Genomic DNA, 21,406 nt, shown 5'->3' with positions numbered 1-21,406 from the left:
TTCATTATCATCAATGTGTGCACTTCTATTCTCATGTATTAGTTTTCACTCCAACAGACTTCCTAGGTTTTTAAATGGAGATAAAATTGCATATGTACTTTGGAGAGACTTGTAAAGTTATTTGAATGCTCTGTCTGTATTTGTGTTGAGGGTTCTGTACCTTCTTATCCTCTCTACCCCACCACACACCTCAGCTGAGATAAAAATCACTAAAAGCAATAGAAACAAATGAAATTTTACAAATTCTGCTTAAGAGAATATTTTTAGGATATTTTTAGACAATTTTTTATGGCTTTGTTGCTGTGGCATCAGTATTCAACAGTGCAGAACTGTATATTAATGCACGTTTTATATCTGCATATCTCCATTTCTAGGGGGAATTTGTAAGACTATAGTCAAGGAGTGTGATATTCCAAAAGGATGTCATTTTTGCAATCTAACAATGCCTAGTCTTAATGTGGGAAAATCTCTCTGTCTGAGGAAGAATACAATATATGCATAGATCAGTCAAAAACCTCTGCTTCCTCCCCATGCTGAGCTGACAATATCATAATTAAAGTCCATGGTGTAAATGTTTATTCATAACAAGAGCTTTGATCACTCTGATTTATTTTCATCAACTGGGAAAGTATATGGCATTCAGATTTTTAAAATTCTTATTTAAGATATTATCCTTAAGATTTACCACTATTAGGGACAAGATGGTTTCATGTCTTTTTTGAATTGTTTTGTTGTTGTTTCCAGGAAGACAAATGATGAGTATGAAGTGCTTTTTTCAAGCACCTAGGGGTGTCTGTTGGATGACTGAAAAAGTGTTGGCTCATGGATGTAACAAACTTCTCTGACTGGCAATAGGATTTTGTGGGAGCCATGTCAGAGGCAGAATTTTATTATAAAGTAATTGTGCAGGGCTGCATAAATATGTGGATCATTGAAGGAGCAACTATGTATGGGTGCACTTGGGCTCAATGAAATCTTTGAGAAATAGGTAAAATCAGGAAAAAGTAGGAGATTTGGGTTTGGGGTTTTTTTTCTTAGAAAGAGCATTTTTTTTTTTGCTAAAAGGCAAGTTATTAATCAGAGGATTAAGTAACATACAGATATACTGAAACAGGGTATAACGAATAAAAATGCCTGAATATCTTGATCACTGTTTATCTCTTATGGTTTTGGTTTGGTTTTCTGGTTTTGTAATGTTCTCGAAGACCCATTATTGTTCTGCATCAGGAACTGTGGTCTGCATATGGTCTTCAACTTTATCTGATCCAGTGGTGATGAGGGTTGTAAGGCTTTGTCATATAATGAGAAAATCAGAACAGTTCTCTAAACTTTTGCTTAGTCCAGAAGTTTGCAAAAAAATGTCTAAGTTTTGTTGCTGTAGTGTCAGTAATATATGAAAGACTGAGGAAATCACACAGCTACAGCTCTTCAAAGCCAAAGGCTTCTCCAGTTGAATTTGCTCTTAGCAGGAGGGCCTTGCAGAAGCTGAGGGACTTATTTTACTGTACACCCATGTTCAGCAGTAGCATAGACTGTTCTGCAGTTCTCATGCAGATGGTTGAGCTTTTATGTTCTACTGACTTGTGGGGTGGTGGAAGGTGGGAAGATGAGGGTTTGTGTCAAACTAATGGGGAACACAGCATTAGAAAAGACTGTTACGTACCTTCCAGTTGCTGCAGACATCTGTACAATAAATACTGAAGCTGCAGTTTCTGAATGCCATCTGGAGACAAGCTAATCCCTGAGATCTTCAGTTTTTGCCTCAATTCCATTTCTCACCTTTACGAGAACAGAAGATAAAGTGTGCAAGCATGACTTAAGTGTGTTAAAAGTTTAAAGATAGACTTTAAAAAATGGTCTTAGGATTTTTGGACCAGTCATTTTACTGCTTGGCAAAGTTGGCTTCTTTTTTCAACATTTGACATTGGTGACAAACATTAAACATTGCTAAAGAGGCTGACACTGTTTTTGTCCAGAATGTATAGGTCTGTAGCTCACAGTGTGTGTAGCTGTATTTGCAGTATGGTCCTAATTTTCAGACATGTGTTGAGCACTTGCTAGCACACAACTGTATCTGAGATCAAAGCTGAGCCTTTGGCTTGTGACTAAAGTAGGATTCAGTCTTTGTGGCTCTGGAACTTCCTGAGCTGATGGCATATCAAGATGGCAGGAAAATGCAGTGGCTAATGGTTAGAGTGTTATATTAAAGGTAATTTTTATTTCGTACAGTGTGAGCAATACAGTAATTGGTGACTTACAAAGATATTTTGAAAAAAATAACACCTTTCATTATGCAAGGCCTCTTTGAAGAGAGGGCTTTGATAATTCCAGTAGAATGGAAAGGCAGTGGTTGATGTTTACTCCAGTGGTTTATCTGCTTTGAAGAAGAATAAATTATAAATTACCAGTTTTCAACATAGATTAATGTTTTAAGGTATATATACTAAGGATAGTTATTGCTTGATGTAATAAATATTCATAACTGACTGAACAAGGTGAAAGATTATTCTGAAAATGGCACAAATCATTTGCCTTTGTTAAGAAAAAAGATGACCAAGAAATCTAACAACAAAATGAAAGGGTGGCACAATAGGAGGCAAAATTTAGTAGTGACAGATGCATGCTAATTTGCACTGGCAAGAGTTGTTGCAATTGTTAATAGTATTGCTGAGTTCTCTTTGTTGGCTATATCAGCGCAGAGCTATAGTCAGTGAAAATGCATCTAAGATAGCAAGAGCTGTATTATGCTATTAACTTGTCAAGCATAATGACACAGTATATCATTTCACCCTGGAGTCTAAAAGGAATCAAGAGAGGCTCAGTCATGAGTACTTAATCAATTACACATTTCCTGGAATATTAGTGTCCACTTCTACCCTGTGAAGTGCCTAGAGTGAATTGCTAACTTAGAGGGAAGTGGAAGGTGTTTCTACAGGTGGGTATTTTCTACGCCAGTGTTTCATAGAGATGAATATAGTTTTCGGAAGTCAAATCATTGGGGTGATCAGGTATAATAATTTTAGGTCAGAGACAACATAACCTGTATCTATTCATATTGGCTTGTAGGAAGTCGGTATGATATTTTGGTTGTTTTGAGCAATGCTGTCAAATACGTTTGAGTAGATTAATGAGGAGAGGTAAGATAAAACTGAAATATTACCACATGAATTGAAAAAAAATGCAAAAATAGATTAATTTACAAATATGATGAGAAAGCTGGTAGAGAACAGGTCCTACATAAATACCTTTGTATTTAGTTTTGAAATGAAAATAAAAAAATTGGAAAGACAATAACATTATTTGTGTGTATATGTATGTCTTAGAGTTTTCAGTTACTAGTAGGACATTGAATCCCTGTGGTGTATTTTAGGAGGTTAAGAATTATGATTGATGTTGTCCAACCCATGAATAAGTTGGTAGGTATAGCGACGCTACACGGATTTCTACTTTCAGAGTTATCTTACTGTAGTATATATTCATAACATCATGTCCTTTCCCCAGTTATAAATTGATTGCGTTTTTTTGTCCTAACCTGCATCTTAATCACTGACTTTCTACTTTTTTTTGTTTTGTTTTCCAGTTTAAAAGAATGCTCAACCGGGAGCTAACCCACCTATCTGAAATGAGCAGGTCAGGCAATCAGGTCTCAGAATATATATCAAACACATTCTTAGGTAAGACTATGAAGAGTTAACTTTTTTGCCTTGTGGATGTTTTTTATATCTCTCTGGGCTGTTTTAGAGCTTAAAAGCAAGTGGCCTTCCATATTAATTTCTGCTTTCAGAAACTGTGCATCTCATTGTTCAGTGTTTGTGCAGAGAAATCAGTTTAGATCCATTTCCTCACAGCTCAGTTAGTGTGTGTATGTAACTTCCCTGTGTATGTAATTACAGATAAATATTCATATATATATATTTTCCTGTAACATTACAACTACTATATTGCTACTGTATTAAGAAAGTAATACATAATGAATTAATTATATGTTAAAAAGAAGTCTTCCCCTATATTTTCCTTACAGGAATTGCAGCAGAGGTTTTAGTGTGCTAGAGGCATGCAAGAACAAATAACCTCACAAAACCTCATAGCATGCAGTTAAGATACTTGGGTATTCCCTGATGAATAACTAAGTCAGCATCTAAACAAACTTTTGCCAGGAAAATTTGTGCAGCTGAAGAGCCTGATCTGGTGGGATGTGAGCATTAACAAAAGCCCAGCGCAATATTACAGAGTGTGGTTCCTCCTCTATAGTTTTTTTTTTCTTTCCTAAAATTCATGAAAATCAATAAAACTTCATTCCATAGTGTTGATTTTGAATATGAAGATAAAGATACTACACCAATCTCAAATGTGTTTTGAGCAAAACACCATTTATTCATAAAGGCTGTGCATATAAGGAGTGGCACAGCTGAATACATCCCAATTAGGATAACAAGTCCTTTGCAAAGTGCCAGTCCTATATGTTAAGATCCATCTTGTTCTGCGTGAGATACAATAGCTGATGCTTTTCATGTTTGTTTTTTTTTTTTAAAGAAGCGGGGTTTTTTAAAGTACATTTTATCCTCTCACCATGTCCTAAATTAATTGCTTAGTGTCTGTTCAGTTGGCCCACAGTTGCAGGAGTGGCCGAGAGCTGCGGCACAGCAGGGTTACAGATAGTGAGAAGGGGATGTCATGGAGAAGAGGCAATACTGCCGAGCTTCAGAAGACCTGAAAGTCACATTGTACAGTTGCCTGAGAGGATGACCCACTTAGGTTGCAAAAACTGAGATGCCAGCTTTTACTTGAAAACTTAAGACTTACTTTGACAGGGTAAGGAAATGCATCTGGCAGCCTTTCGCATGAGCTCGTGAGCAGCAAGAGGGCTGGAAAGGCAATCACTTCTAAGTTACTGAGCCATGGGTACTGTTTTGCGTCTTCATGAAAAACTTGGATACTTAAAAATATAGACCTAAGAGCAATACAACGGTGGAAACACCTCATTTACAGATGTATTGCTTAAATAGAGTATTTTCAAAATATGCAGTCTAAGTATATAGGTTGTGAGCAACTATGTAAAGAGGGAAAACATTCTCTCCATAGAAAAATTTAATCATTCTAGTTATTAGATGCATTAAATATAGACTAGTAACTCTACTTATTAGTTATTGTCTAATTTATTTTTTTTTTAATATATAATCTTTTTCCTGAACATCTACAGACTTTCTCACATTTGTAACTTAGGAATGTGTCATGAGAAAACAGTATTTTCTGTTCTTCTTATACTTTAAAAAAAAAGGTCTGTTTCCCATAGGGCTATATGACATGTATGAAGCTATTTATAATGGCAACAAATACATTCTATGTGTAAGAATTAAGGCTCCTACATTGCTCATAATAATATGTGAGGTTTTTCTTTTGCAGCATCATTAACCTGTTTTCTATGAATGGAAAATGTTTGAGAACCTGTCATTGAGCATAGCACAAACAGGGTCAAAATGGCAAGCTGTCTTCTCTGGATGTTCAGATGGGCACAGCCCCATGTGCTCACAGATAAAAAAGCAAAAGTCCTGTCTAATTTCTCTGGAGATCTGAAGTCATTCAGACAGACACTTCCTTCCACTTGAGTTAGTCTGACAGCTCAGCTTACGAATTTTTCTTAGATGGGTCTAAACTTTTGTGCATATGACCAAAACCATAAACATCAAAGCACAAACACGAGTCACTGCTCCTCATCTGTTGTTAGTTTGTACCAGACAAAGGCTGCAGTGCTCCACCTCCCCTTTTCTCCATATGAAGAGAATGGTGAAGAATCGGGGCAATCAGGTAACTTGGAGCTGCAGGCTAAAACTTGGTGACATTTCTGTGAGATGTCTATTAAATGTGGCTGCTAAAGGGTAATTAAAAAAAAAGAGGAAGAAAAGTGAAGAAGCAAACACTTAACAAGCTGGTAACTGGAAATGGACTTGCTGACCTCATCTGGTTTCGAACTCTATAGTGAAAATGAATATTACAGGAAAAAAAAAAAAGACGTATTTTAAAAAGCCCAAATTTTCTTATTTTCATTTTTAAAATTTAAGGGTTTTTTAAATTTGTTTTGGCTCACCTCCTGTGTTAAAAACATTTTTTCTGGATTTTCCTGATTTTACTGGTATGTTCCTTAAGGGCTAGAATAGGTGGAGGTACATTTCAACATTTCAGGTACATTTAAAGAAAATAATTAAAAGTCTACATTGAAATACAGTATGAATAAAAGGAACAAAAAATAATGCAAGTTCCTAACTGTTTTGGCAAGAGAGTCCCTCGTTGAACTAACTTGGGTTTTTTCAGGGACCACAGATGTCTTCAATGCTCCACAACCTCATACTTTTTCTACAGCAATCATCTTGCAAATATACTTTACTCTCAGTTTAATCCTTGTCTAAAGTTTTGCTGGCACATGTGTTGATGAGTTATATGAAGAGATGCTACTGATACTGCTATAGAGGCAAAAGCCCATCAAAAAAATCAGGGTTTTAGCAAAGCTGTTGTTTTGTTGTCGTTATTGACTCTGGTTTGGAGGTGCAGAAACACACTGCGTTGCTGACATGAACTGCCTCTGCAAAGTGCAGTAGCTGTGGCTGACAAAAGGCTTTCCAAGTTACTAAGTCCTGTGGTCCTTAGTAGACAGGACCAGTGCCCAAATATTAGGTCCTTTGAATCCTAAAAAAGTTTTTAAAGATTTGCATGAAGACACTGTTTGGATTGTTTTTGAAACACAATTTCAGAGAGTATTTTTCCCGGAATATAAAAAAAAATTAAATTTTCTTGCAAAATGGATTCCTGTTAACACTTTTAAAACTAAAAGATTGACCCTTTTTACAGCACGAGGGGTGCGGGAGAAGTTGTAATCAGACAGACACAAGTTGCTTTTAAAGCCAGTCCAGAAATAATAAGGCAATTTGAGTAGTAGAGATCTGCTTGTAATGAAGTATAGGTCTATGTTTATCTTTTCATGTTTTCACCACTCTTGATATAAAGTATCTGTTGCAAAATCTTCTAACATTAAAAAGGTTTTGTAAAGAGTTACAATATCCATACAATGCAACTCAACAGTGAATTTTATAATAATTGTAATTCTTTTAATAATTGTCTTTTTATTAATTCTTTTGAAGACAAACAACATGAAGTTGAAATCCCTTCTCCAACACAGAAAGAGAAAGAGAAAAAGAAAAGGCCGATGTCCCAGATCAGTGGAGTCAAAAAACTCATGCACAGCTCTAGCCTAACTAATTCCAGTATTCCCAGATTTGGAGTTAAAACAGACCAAGAAGATGTCCTTGCCAAGGTAGAGAATATATAAATTCTTGAATCTAAACCATTGAATTAAAAGAGAGTATGGACTTGTCAGTCTTATTCCATCCTCTGCTTATAAACATTGATTTCAAGCTGTAGCACCAAGTGCTGGTCTCACTTGAAATAATCCAAATTTGCTGAAGTGGAAGAATAGCAAGTAAAATTAGAATCAAGGGTTAATTTCAGCATGAACAGGATTTCATCTGGAGATGGAATGTAAATTAGCATTTGTGTATGCATTAATAAAGCTGCTTATTTGTAAATAGTATCTGAAAAATGAAAAGCGAATATACCATGTACTGTCACAGGAATGAAAATATATAACAACCCTAATTTTTAAATATGCACAACTGGTATATAGCACTAGAGCTATCCTTCCTATTTTTAGTTGTATCATTTTATGTACATCCTTAGTATTTTTTTTTTTTTAGTGAAATTTCCTATAATGTTTTTGCATGAGCAGCTAACTACTTGGCAATAATAGAAAATTGGTATGAAGGCATTTTTTATTGAGTTTTGCATTTTAAAATATGCCTATCCTTACATTTTCAGGAATCTTATTTGAAGAGTGTTTCTGAGGAGAGAGCAGCAGAATTGTAGCATCTCTGGAGGTTTTCTCCTCACTGAACTTTGTTGTCAGTGGGCAATGAGATAGCAAAGTGTGTTAGTTAAACTCATTCAAGACACTGTAGTATGTTTCCCTCTGGAGCAATCCACTTAAAAGGCACTCTTTCCTACTTACGGAATTAAAATCTGAAAAGTTGCTAGATACAAATTCCAGTTTCAAGATTAGTAGCAGCACCAGAGTTTAGCCATTCCAAAGTTTAGCATGTAACTTTCTCAGTGGAAGGTTTGAATCTTCATGAATATTGTTTGCAATTGTTTCAGTTAAAAATTGCTGGAATTTCTGTGTTAGGTTTTGACCTGTTTATTGCTTGATTCTACTCTAGGAACTAGAAGATGTGAACAAGTGGGGCCTTCAGGTTTTCAGAGTAGCAGAGTTATCTGGAAACAGACCTTTGACTGTCATCATGCACACTATTTTTCAGGCAAGTAGGAGCAAGTAGGGTTTTTGCTTGTCTTGGAGATTTTTCTGTGCTTTGTAATCTAATTGTTTTTCTTTTGCTTTTAAAGGAACGAGACTTGTTAAAAACTTTTAAGATTCCAGTAGATACTTTAATAACTTACTTGATGACCCTTGAAGACCATTACCATGCAGATGTGGCATATCACAATAACATACATGCTGCAGATGTTGTTCAGTCAACCCACGTGCTACTATCAACCCCAGCGTTAGAGGTAAACTACACTGAGGAGGAAAAGTGGTAGTCATGAGAGAAGAGGACATCCTGAGAGTCTTCTAAACTAAATCTTAGTTTTCACCATATTTTTAAAAGAAATCTTAACATTTCTTCCATGAGTATCTTTTTTTTTTAAAGATACTTTGTGAGGATCAAAGTTTATTTACATGTAAATATTGGTCAAAAAACATCACATATTTTTTTTTTTTAAATCATGCAGATTTGTGCTGTCATAACCTTTTTCATTGTAACACAACGCATATCTTGTTTCCACCATCACATTATTAATACTGCATTCTGTTCTATCGTTATTGCCCATGTGGGATTCTCACTAACCACAGTGAGTGGAATTGCTTAGGAAAGATAGTGATAAAATAGGGTTTCCTCAGTAGGGCCTTTTTGGTTTTTTTTGTTTATTTTTCAGGATATATTTTACTTTTGCGTATTTATTCTGGTCCTAAAAGACTAATTTTTTATTTGTTTCTAAGGCAGATTGGAACATGTACTAAATTTTCACTAGACTATCTCTTTTTTTTCTTTCCTTAAATATTTTTAAATTGTTTAGAAAAAATCATATGTTCTTCTCATAGTAATTCTCTTGTTGAAAGTTCTTAAATCTCTGAAGTAGGACAAAAGGGAGATTTTTTCTTTTTTAAGTACAGTTCAGATCTTACTATAGCAAACATCGATATATTCTAGCATACTGTTGGGAAAAGGCAGGTAAAGCAAGCTGTTGAGATTTTAGTAATTCAAAAAGATTTGCCTTCATTTTCAAGAATGTTTTGTCTGTGTTTTGTCTGTTTTTCATAATGACCAGTCTTTCATGTTACTGATATATCTACTTTCTTCCTAAAAAGAGGGTTATAAATGGACATTAAGACTGTTGGAAGGTTTTGATCCTCAGAGACTTGGGAATTTTCTTGCTCATGAGAAGGAAGATAGATAATGTTCTTAAAACACCACTGGCTTCACCAAACAGCTGGACTAGTCATTAGTAACATTTTTGGGGTTTTTTTCTACATCAGGTTTTTTTCCTCATGGCCTTTTTTTCAGCAGAGCTTTAGCTGGTAAAATGGCGATGTCCGCCCAGTGCCACTGCTGCTCTACGCACTCCTGAGCTGTTCTTGATCGTTTATGAAAGCAGTTATATAATGTGGGTGCTTCTGACAATGGGAGACTGGGCTCACTGACATTCCAAGTCCGTTTCAGTTCTCTCTTCCTATCTTCCTAATAATCTCATGCAAATGGAAAAATCACTAACTGTTAAGTAAGATGTCTTGTAGGCTGTCACCATTTTCTTTAGCATCATGTAGGAGATGTGCATATTTCAAGTACAGGACAATACATAGGAGTCAAGCTGAAATATTTAACTTCAATTTGTTCTGTAAGTTAGAAAACTGTCCTTAATTGTCTAATAAAAGTGGATTTATTTACAGACTGAAGCTGGAAATACTTCAGTTGTGACAGAATTTAGTGATGTTTTCAGTATGAAATACAGATCACTTTACTTCGGTGAAACTCAAAATATTTATGAGATTGTATATATTTGATGATTTTACGAAAGGTTGGGATAGCGTATGTATAAAGTCTCTAGAGCTGGTAGTGTATTTCAGATTTTTTTTTGCTTGTTCTGATCTAGATTAAAAGTAGGGTCCTTTTTATTGAAAACCCTTTCTCACTGATTAGTGATTGTCATTTCTGTTTCGTGATTTTCTAGGCAGTGTTCACTGATTTGGAAATTCTTGCAGCAATTTTTGCCAGTGCCATACATGATGTAGATCATCCTGGGGTTTCAAACCAGTTTCTTATCAACACAAGTAAGTCTGATGTTCAGTGGTTTTTTCAAAAATTTGCTGCAAGATCTGCACATAGCACCTGAAAAATACACAGTTCATTCCTTGTTTGCTTCTATCTGTAACTTTTCTCAGTAAATAGACAGGTATTTGTATTTTAAACTGGATGTTATTTTGCATTTCTTGTAACTTTAGAAATACTTTACATAGTACCCTCTAGCAAGACTTACTAAGAACTATAAACCTGGCATTCTTTCAATTTATTGGATGTGGTCTCTCCCAGAAAATAGCTGATTTACATTAAATGAATAAACTTGTAGGAGAAAAATGAAGGAAGATTAAATAAAAAAAATTAAAAAGGAAGACAATAGTTTATTTGTTTTTATTGGAAGCATATCATATGACCAATGATAGAAATTCAGAAAACAGGTTTCTTTTTTGCAAACTAACTGTCAGGCCTATCTCTCTCTCTCTCTGCTTGGATGCTGTACTTGGCTTTTCATCTCTCATGCATAGTGGAGTGAATTTTCTCAGCCTGTTCCTGAAGACTCTGGCAAATCTGTTTGTTCTTTTTTTTGACCCTAATGTCATCTACAAATTTGAAACCCAGTGTACTTGTTCTGCATTTCTCAAGGCTGTTGTCTGCAGCATTGTTGAACCTCTCTCCACTTTTTAGTCTTCTACTGAAAGACACTGTTAGCTTCATTGAACCTGATTGTGACACATTTACTGAACGGCTTGTTGCCCCAGTGTAACCTGCTTTGATTTCATTGGCATATGTCACTATCATCAGTGTGTAGTACTTCATAGGTCAGTACATCATACTGTTATTTCTTTTGCTGTCTGACTTCTTTTATGATAACTGACCCAGAAGTTTAGAGTTGAAATAATGATAACAGTCCAAGCATAGAAGAAAAAGCCACAGAAATGGAAACATACCTAGGTTTGTGTCTTTTACCCATTTGGTTGCACATTTATAGATATTTTGCACATGAGTCTATATATATATTGCACTGGTGCTAAAATAGAATGACCCCAAATCAGCAGTACAGTTTTAAGAAGGGAGCTCCTCCTCTGGGCTCATTGCTGCTGTGTATTCAAAGATGTTCATTCCAGTTTAGTCTTCATCCAGTTTTGTTTGTCTTAATGGCCTGAGGGCCACCCTATAATGAAATCGAATTTGATGACTCATCTGCATGGAGGAGGATTGGGATTGACTCTTGATTTATTTTTTTTTTTCTTTATTGGTAACTAGTACAGTTCAGCAACATAGAATAGGCAGAGTGAATCAAACTTTGGGCACAAAACAATGTATAATACCAGAATTTTTAAGAGTGGGCATATGTAAGTAAAGTTTTTCTTTGCTTGCTTAATCTGATATTGAGTATCAGGATATATTAGTGTCTCTGAGGTTTTATGAGGAAATAACAGAGTCATTCAGGTTTAAGTGGGACAACTGGCTAGTTAAAGGGAGAGTGGTGTTACATAAAGCTTTCACTTTCAGGCAGATGGTTAAAATTCAGCTAAGACAGTCATTCTGATGCTGATACTTAGAAGAAATATCTTGTTTTTCTCAGTTCAGGTTTTGATAGAGGAGGCTCCTTTGTCAGTCAGCTAACCTAATTAATTGGAACAGCTGTTGCCAAGCTGGAAGAAACAAAGGGATTTTGTCCCTTTTAAATTTTTCTGTGTACAGGGAATAAACTGTAGGGACAGAGACAGAAAAAGACCATCTAATGTAGGTCTCTCAAATCCAAAAAAAACCTCTAGTTTTTTTTTCCAGTGAACCTTAAAATGTATTAAGATTTCACTAAGAAGTATAAGAATATATTTAAAAAAAACCATAATAGACTTAGTTATTTAAAGTATGTACATATTTGCCATATTTTTGGCTTATTCTTTATAATTAGTATCATGATTTTTCTGAATATTATTTTCCTATTTAAAGTCTATTACAGAATTGTCAAAGAAACTGACCCTCTTGAATGCTATTAAAGAATAAAAAAAAAATGAATTGCATTAGCATCAACAGAGATGCTTATTTGATGACTGTAACTGTCTTTCCAGAAAAATATTCTTGAAGCTTATGATGTGTTACAGAGGTTACCAAGGGGGAACCTTCTTCTGTTTTCACATCTGTTTCAAAGCTGAGTACATTTGAGCTCTGTTTGTAGCTCCAGCACATCCAAAGTATTTTGACAATGTTGAGTGTTTTGCAGTTGTGGTTCATCAGAAGGCTTTGAAAGGAAAGTCACCTTTGTAACAAAAATAAGTAGGCAAGCTTTGTATGTGTTCTGTGAAAGATGAGAGATCATTTTACAAACTTGCTTTCTTTCTACTTCTGCTGTTATAGTTTTGGTGCCATTGGGATAAGGAAAGACAGAGGAAGAGTTTCCTGATTCAACAGATCAATTTATTCAAGACAGGAGAGGAAGATAGCAGGAGAATAGATAATGAGATTAATGAAATCTGAAGATCCAGAGCTTTTAGAGGTCTCCCATTGAGCCAGAGGCATTTTAAAACATAGCTGTCTTAAAAGAAATAAAGAGGAAAAAAGTAGAATAGACTGATTTGTGGTTAGACTTAGGATAGAACAGCTGTAATAAATAGTTAATATTGCACATGACAAGTATGATTGCATAAAAAGTATTAGGGATTTTTATGACACATTTATTTACAAGTCTTAAAGCATATGCAAGCTGACTGCATGGTATTCCTGGGTAGAAGCTAAAGCTGTGCAGAAAGTTTTAGTAACTGCTTTTGTCAGAGCTGTCTGTTCAGCAGTTCTAAGCAGACAAACGTAGACCTTATCTGTGCGCCTTAGCACAGGCGTGGCTGTGCAGGTGTACATTGTTCTCACAGCCGTATGGGGTGACAGAGTTAAGAATACTTCTGTTGGCAAAGGCAGCATTACAACCAGCATTATGAGGCTGCAGGCAAGGCCACTGCGTGCATTTTCAAGCCACATGATGTTACAAGACCAGAAGCATAGCTGTTACCATCCTAACAAGCCTCCTCTCAACATACCCAGTTGTCATGGACTAATGACTGTAGGCCTAGTTCGGTAGGCATCTGAGCATCTTAGCTAACTGCAGAAAGAAATTATTTGAAAACCAAGATGTGTGCTAGCTGCAGCAGACCAGCAACAAAGCCTCAGCTATGTATTTCCAGGTCTGAGTGCTGGAAAGCTGAAACTTGACTAACAATAGAATTTTAGTTGTCGTGTTGGATGGAGGCATGAGAACACATCAGAGTGTGTTTTAGTTGAGGTGTGGTTATGTATGTAATATTTTCCAAGTGACCACATGCAGATATAAAAAGGTATTCTGAAAATTACTTTCTCAGGTTTTTTTGTAGCTTGCCACTCAAGGCACATGTACATGCATCACTGCAAAGCATTTTCTTTGTTTTTCTCAATGTGCTTTGCCTCGACCTGTTAAGATGTTCAGTCATTAATTCTGTAGCTTTTGATACAGTGTGAACTACAGGAAGGCTATTTCTAAAAGATTATCTGTAAATCTTATTATGAATGAAAATGAATTTAAAAAAAAATCTTAAGGGATTTTGAAGAAGCATAGGCTTTGGTAACGTTCTGGCGGGCAATTGTTATTGCAGATTCTGAACTTGCCTTGATGTACAATGACTCATCAGTACTGGAGAATCATCACTTAGCTGTGGGTTTCAAGCTGCTGCAAGAAGAAAATTGTGACATTTTCCAGAATTTGACCAAAAAACAAAGGCAGTCATTGAGGAAAATGGTCATTGATATTGTGAGTTCTGCTTGAGATTCCATCTTCCATAGAGCTAGTAAATTGAATAATAAAGTGCAGAATCATATTATGATAAATTAGGCATGTAAACAATGAAGTAAAAGTTTGAATTTTTATCATGTGATATCCAAACATGAATAGTGGGTTCCTTTAAGTTTCAATAATCATCGAATAATATTTTTAGAAGGTATACAATTCTGTTTCAAGCTGGTTTTATACTGACATGTATGTCATTCCACCATCGCAGTAAGAAATTTGATACTGAATTGATGGTGAATCTAGGCTGACCAGATCATTTTGAACAATTCTGAACAATCATTTTATCATAGTCTTAAAATAACTAAAAGGAAAACGTACTATTACGGACACGAGTGACTTACATGGCTCAGCCTTTTAGCTTGTATTCAGACACAGAAGTTATGGGTTCCTCCAAAAACTGTTTGTTTAAATGTTCAAAGTTGTTTTTTTTTTTTTTAAAAAAAACCAAACACCAAAAAACACAGTAGAATAATTTACATAGTGTTTATTTTTTGTTTGTTTCTTTCAAGGTCCTTGCAACAGATATGTCTAAGCATATGAATCTACTGGCTGATCTAAAAACTATGGTTGAAACTAAAAAAGTGACCAGTTCTGGTGTTCTACTTCTTGATAACTATTCAGACAGGATTCAGGTAAGAAAATTCATCTGCAATTGGTCACTTGTATTAATTTACATACTTAATAACATTTGCTTCCCCATTCTCCAGCATGAATTAGATAAGCTATGTGCTCTCGCACCATGACTCGCTACTTCCCTCTGTTTCCTAACTATGACATGGTCTGAGTGACTCTCTGAGAGGATAATGAAGTGCTAGAGTGGTTCTGGACTAAATGAGATTTTGGCCTTCCCTTCAAATTATCAGCATGTGATTGTCTTTCTCAGAAAGATATCCTGGCCTTTATACAGGCAGAAGCAGCAGAAGCAAGGTAATTCATGGCTGTTACTGCAAACGTGAAAAACACCCAAGCACATAAGGTTTTGCTGTTTAGAATAAATCTTTTACTACATTTTCAAGATGGTTTCACAGTCACCAGAAGTGTAAATGGAAAGGGAGCTGCTATTCTGCAGTGTAATAACACCACAATGTGTTCAATCTATTTCAGGTTCTTCAGAATATGGTGCACTGTGCAGATCTAAGCAATCCAACCAAGCCGCTCCATCTCTACCGCCAATGGACAGACAGAATAATGGAGGAATTTTTCCGTCAGGGAGATCGGGAAAGAGAGAGGGGAATGGAGATAAGTCCCATGTGTGATAAGCACAATGCATCTGTAGAAAAATCACAGGTAATTGATTTCAGTAGGCACGTAAACATTTTGACAGAAAGGGATGGTACATAGCCATGTTTTGAATAATTTCTGAATGCACTATTTCCTTTTTTCTACTGAGTTAATTAATTCAGCTCCTGAGTAGTAAGTGCGGGGAACTGAGATTTTTACTGTGAAAACATAGTGCATCTCTGTATTTGCTGAAGGGATTCCATCAGTGTCATGACTTGCAATGCAGCATACGCATCAAAAGAGATTATTGTACAGCTGCTCATTAGGGTTTCGTTCAAAATGAGAATTATGTATAAAGCAGCTGTTTGGCTGACTAGATGCAGTACAGTTATTTGGATTGAACAGTTCACTTGAAAACAAATCCTTTCCAAGCTCTTATCCAATATCCTGAATCAGACTTTTGAAATGTAAAAGACTTTATTTACTACATAAACTGGTATGGTTTCCTGTCAGCCAACTTTAAGGGTGATGCATATAGTGTCTCTTAATAGCATTCTATTTCTCATACTTCGCATGACTTATAAGCATAATTATTTATGAATAATTATATTTTTTTATTATTTGAAACAGGTGGGTTTTATAGACTACATTGTTCATCCTTTGTGGGAGACGTGGGCAGATCTTGTTCACCCAGATGCCCAGGATATCCTAGATACACTGGAGGACAATCGAGAATGGTACCAGAGCACAATCCCTCGAAGTCCCTCTCCTGCACCTGATGACCAGGAAGAGGGAAGGCAGGGTCAAACTGAAAAATTTCAGTTTGAACTAACACTGGAGGAAGATGGTGAGTCAGACACTGAAAAGGACAGTGGAAGTCAAGTAGAAGAAGACACCAGCTTCAGTGACTCCAAGACTCTTTGCACCCAGGATTCAGAATCCACTGAAATTCCTCTTGATGAGCAAGTAGGAGAAGAAGTAGAAGAGGAGGAGAACCAAACAGAACCCTGTGTGGTCGAAGATCATTCTCCTGACACGTAACAAAGAAAATGCAGTCTCTTTCTCTCTTATACTCTCTCCCTTTCTTTTCCTCTTTCTCTCTGAGTTTTTTTGTTTTGTTTTGGATATTTTTTTTTTTTAATGTAGGTAATGGTTTCCAAAGTATATGTCATATACTACAACCATGGTCACAACTTGCTGTCATCTGCCAGGACAATTGTTGATCAAAACTGACATTGATGACTCAGTTTGGCACTCAGGAATATCGTAACCAGAATTTTAACCTCAATGGCATCAGAAAGCAGGGGGAGAACATCCATAAACTACATTTTAATAAGCTCTGCATTTGGCAGATTCACTTAAATAAAGTAAATATTTTCAGAGGAGTACCACCTGCCAACCAAATGCTGGTGTGCTTTGATAGTTTTTGAATTCATTGTATTTTGCAAGCAAAGCATTGCATAATGTTCATCTTGAGAGGAAACAGACAGAAAACAAATTGAGGTTCCTACTGGAAAACAAATTCATGTAAATGATGAGACACAACATGATTGTTACCAACAGGAAGATGAGCTGTGAAAATTGCATAATTTTCTGATTTCAAGTCTTCCTGAGACGACTGAAAAAAGTGTGACCCAGTGGGTTGCACTAACCTCTCCATTTTGTATAATATGTGAGAGATCTTTTGTAGAGCTTACTTTTATTAAGTGTACCAAGGTATTATATTAAAAAAACAAACCACTTTCGTCTGCCAATGGTTATTTTTTTTCCAAAGAGGAACTTGCAAGTTTTCAATACAGATCTGTGCTACACTGGATAATACTTCTAGGGGTTTTTTTTGCTTGGGGTTTTTTGTTTGTTTGTTTGTTGTTTGGTTTTGTGGTTTTTGTTTGTTTGGGGTTTTGTTTGGTTGGTTTTTTGTTCCTTTTTTTGTTTTGTTTTGGGTTTTTTTGTTTGGCTGGTTGATTTGGTTTTGTTGGTTTTTTTACCTTAGAATCTTGTGGTATTATTGAGTTGTAAAAGTCTATTTTATATACTAGTGAGTTCCAGGAATATCCTTTGTGTTACATTTTTTTGTATAATAGCTTTTTTTTGTTTGTTTATTTGTTTTTCATCACAATTTTCCCAAATGTATTAGTGGACTTACATAGTGCTCTTGCCCTCATAGTGGCCTGATCCTGCCAGTTCTTCTTACCACAAGAAGTGGTCCTGTTGATACCAACTACAGCCACCAACGTTAAGATTTACAGAACCTGAGCCTGTAAAAAGAGTAATGAATTGTCATCAGTACAAAAGCAGCTCTCTTGCTATACTGATAAATTTTTTCCCCTGAAACATGGGGTTTCAGACTATTTTTAGCTGGGAAAGACAGACTGCTAAATCAGAACAGGCTATTACAATGTATGGAATATTTGTTCTGGTGAAAAAAGCATTAGTGTAATATTTCAAATTTTGACTTAGCAACTTTTAATCTGGGTAGCTATCTAGTTAAATCATTTGCTAATCTGAGACGTGTAAACATAAAAATAATAATTAGTATTATTTTGTCATGTCTTTGTTGCAAAAAGAGCCATGCCAGTCTTGTCTTTTTATGTTTTAAGTAAATGAGCAATGCATCATCAGAGTTGTAGTTTATGCCATATTATTTCAATCTTAAATATTTTCAACCTTTATCCAGCTTGTGCTAAGGGAATCCTGCCTTTCAGTTTGATTGGTACTAAAAGCTTTCATAACTTGGAAAGCTAAAGGGAGGTAGGAGTTTGTATTTGTCGTTTTCCAGTCCTGTTGTTTCTTCACATAAAAGAAAAGAAAATTTATTTCCTACACTTTACTCTTGGTTAAAATTGTAGTTTTGAGTGTAGAAGATGGGAAATAGTTGCACAGGAAGGCGAGCAAACTCCAACACTGTAAAATTCTGTTGAAATGACACTATCAAGATAATCTCTTAACAAAAGATGATAGCAACAGCCGTTATTTTCCCTTTGGATTCATTTTGTAGCAAATTTGCAGATATGAATACAGGGGGTTTAAGGTGTCAGAGATCTAGAATAAAAGCCTCTTTCAAAATACTAATAATTCAGCTGTTAAATGCATTTTGCATTCTTCTATGTCCAGGTCGTAGTTTTCTCTACCATTAGCCCTCACCTCACAGGGCCTTAGCACAGAAGATGCTGAAGGAGGAAAAAGAATGAAGATAATTCATGGGGCTTCTTTCATGCTTTGGCTTTTTTTTTTTTTAATCTTTTTTCTTTGTTATTTCTTCCTGAACCTGATCCATCTAAAACTCCTTTCAGTCCCCTAGAGTGCCTGGAACCTCAGTAATGCAAAAGCAATATAAATTCCAGAATAACCCGTAGGACCTGGAAGGTTTTGTAACTGCACTAATTGAAAGTAAATAGACATAAGACCATATTGTGAAATATACACCTATACATGTGGACAATCAAATCATAGAAAATGATATAATTTCTTAGAGTTGGGGATATAATGCACTGTACAATCTTTTTTTTTCTCTTTTGCCAAAGTGTGTTTTAGCATTGTACACTGCTTTAAAACAATACAATTTATGAGTGGCTTTATGTGTTGTGAATATTTTGCCATAAGAAAATGCTGTGGGCGAGTAATGAGTAGGAGGAAAAAAGAAAAATCACCTTGTTTATAACAGTACACTTTAGCTTGCAAGTTGCTGTACTCAGTAATGCTGTATTTAAATTCTTAAATTGTTTTGTGTCATTAAAAATGATAATGAAAGAATATCAATAGAACAAATAGCATTCAGAAGTTTAAAAAACTTGAATGAGATAGATTTTATAGAAAGCTTTGACAGTTCTTTCAAATGCATTATTTATTTTCTGTGCCATGCATTTTTCTCACCAAATGACCTTACCTGTAATACAGTCTTGTTTGTCTCTGTTTACAACCATGTATTTATTGTAATGTACATACTGTAATGTTAATTGTAAATTATCAGTTCTTATTATAACATCATCCGTGTCAGGGTGGTGTTGCTGTATTTGGAAACTCTTGGTGAGAGAATGATTATTGTGTATACATATTCCTTGTACATTTTTTTTCTCCTGTAATATATTCAATGTCACCATAGAGCTCATTTATGGAAGATTCACGAAAAGTATAAAATACGTAAAGATATATAAATTTAAAAAGCTTCAGGTCTTTGGTCCCAGGGCTGTGCCTTAACTTTAAACAATATTTTCTTGTTTTGCTGCATTTGAAAGTAAGGTAGCCTTGGGGCTAGGGCTGGGCATTTCTACCATATTTTTAGTTGCTAACTGATGGGGGATACTCTTATGAGCTAACATATGTGATACTACAATAAACGTTCATTCTTGACCCTGCTGGAAGTTCGAGCTTTTCCAGACTTCTGGTAATGTAATTGTATTGTCTCTCTTATTATCTTTTTGCAGCCTGTCATTGGGGATTATTGCAGACGTTTTTTGTTCCTAAAAAAATAAATGATGCTGCATTTCAGTACTAGGTTGCACTGAAACAGCTTTGGAAAGCATCTCTGATAAGCATTTGATTTCAACACATATTGAGAAATGGAATAATGAGAATTAAAAGGGTATAACTCATACACTTTTACAATTGTCTGTAATGTCTCTTCTTTAGTAGCACAAATTATCACTGTATAAGCAGAGTCCATAAAGTAGCACAAAAGACAGTTTCAGTCTTGGAAATGCTTTCCAACACCAATATTAGTGTTACTAGTAGCCAAAGTTTTATTTTATATAGGTGTAGCTAAGGCTTTGTACAGGTGTGTATAGCATAATGCACTAGCTCTGCAGAAGAGCGGTAAACAGTTAGATGTTTTAATAACACTACTATTAGATTTGCAGGTTGGACTGAGCATCTCTTGCTGTTTGACTTGTCACATTGCTCCAGGCTATTTAGAGCTGGTATCACTGAATTTGCCAGAGTAAGGTAAATACCTCTCCTCCATTCCAGTGATGCCCAGCCCTCATAACTTGTGACTTCTTCATGAAAGGAGAGATTCCTTTTCAAGGAAAAACAGAATCTCCTTTTTGACACAAACTGTAGATTTTAGCAGCCCTGGCCCAAAGGAAATCGGATGCTTTTGTTTTATATGGTATAAAAGGGACACTATAACAACAGAAATCTTGAACAATTTGTTGTTACTGTTTTAATTCAATATTTTCTTTGGGGATGTCTTGAGAGTGGCAACTTGTGTGAACATTGCACATGGCTATTCTTTCACTGGTTTCTTAGCCTCTCTTTACAGCCTATGGGATAGTACTGTACATCGATACCTTCATATGAAATTTTATATGCAATGGAAATAAAAGCATGTGTTGATTCTGCCTAGTTACTGTATTTGATTTTTTTTTTGCAAGTTAACTTTGTTTACATATATCCCATAGTTTTGACATCTTAGGAGAAAATCTATTTCCAGAATTATTTCATTACCACATTTTTGTCAGAATATTGTTTTGCATAGATAATACAAAATAAACGCGAGCAAATTGTAAAAGTCAGTCAAATATGGTATTTCATACAGGAGTCTAATCCACAAAGGTGTGACATACAGTTATATTGGAAAGGCATTCTATTGGTTTTCAGGAAGTTTTACCACTGGCTTCAATGTCTTTAAAGAAACTACAAGTCTAGAGATTGTCTAGAGGAGCAATATGCTGGGATACCACAAAGAGGAAAAAAAAAAGGTAACACTTAAATATTGTCACAATCTCTGCCCCAAGTGGATGATAAAAAGAAATTGCTCTTAAAAATAAAATTCATAAATTGCAGCTTTTTTCTCAAGGAAGAAATATGGTCTTAATGCAGGTTCAACTTCTGAACTGGCTTTCATGATAGTGTCAGTCTCTGTTGTTCTGTGGAGTTGTTTACCTAACTGAAAACAGTTTCTGGTTGAATGCAAAAGAAGTCTGTGTTCATTTTTTTCTTAAGTCCTTAGATCCTTCTTTGGGTTTGG

The 21,406-nt window shown here is 35.5% G+C and overlaps 1 protein-coding gene across 4 annotated transcripts in view; it reads left to right on the top strand.

Moving 5' to 3' along the window:
* The window catches only part of LOC108495468 (cAMP-specific 3',5'-cyclic phosphodiesterase 4D), a 297,598-nt gene extending 276,817 nt beyond the window's left edge, over positions 1-20,781 (top strand). For all 4 annotated transcript variants that reach the window (XM_017811176.1, XM_017811175.1, XM_017811177.1 and 1 more), the window contains 9 exons: positions 3,581-3,674; positions 7,134-7,306; positions 8,265-8,363; positions 8,449-8,613; positions 10,333-10,432; positions 14,024-14,178; positions 14,727-14,849; positions 15,322-15,504; positions 16,069-20,781. In XM_017811176.1, the coding sequence (XP_017666665.1) occupies positions 3,581-3,674; positions 7,134-7,306; positions 8,265-8,363; positions 8,449-8,613; positions 10,333-10,432; positions 14,024-14,178; positions 14,727-14,849; positions 15,322-15,504; positions 16,069-16,479 (1,503 nt within the window). In that variant the 3' untranslated portion in view covers positions 16,480-20,781. The remainder of the gene's footprint in view (positions 1-3,580; positions 3,675-7,133; positions 7,307-8,264; positions 8,364-8,448; positions 8,614-10,332; positions 10,433-14,023; positions 14,179-14,726; positions 14,850-15,321; positions 15,505-16,068) is intronic.
* Positions 20,782-21,406: the final 625 nt, after the last annotated feature.

Source organism: Lepidothrix coronata, unplaced genomic scaffold (genome assembly GCF_001604755.1).
Source record: "Lepidothrix coronata isolate B3197 unplaced genomic scaffold, Lepidothrix_coronata-1.0 Scaffold31, whole genome shotgun sequence".
Lineage (NCBI taxonomy): Eukaryota > Metazoa > Chordata > Aves > Passeriformes > Pipridae > Lepidothrix > Lepidothrix coronata.
Note: the sequence above shows the minus strand (reverse complement) of the source record. Positions and strands in the feature narration are given on the sequence as shown.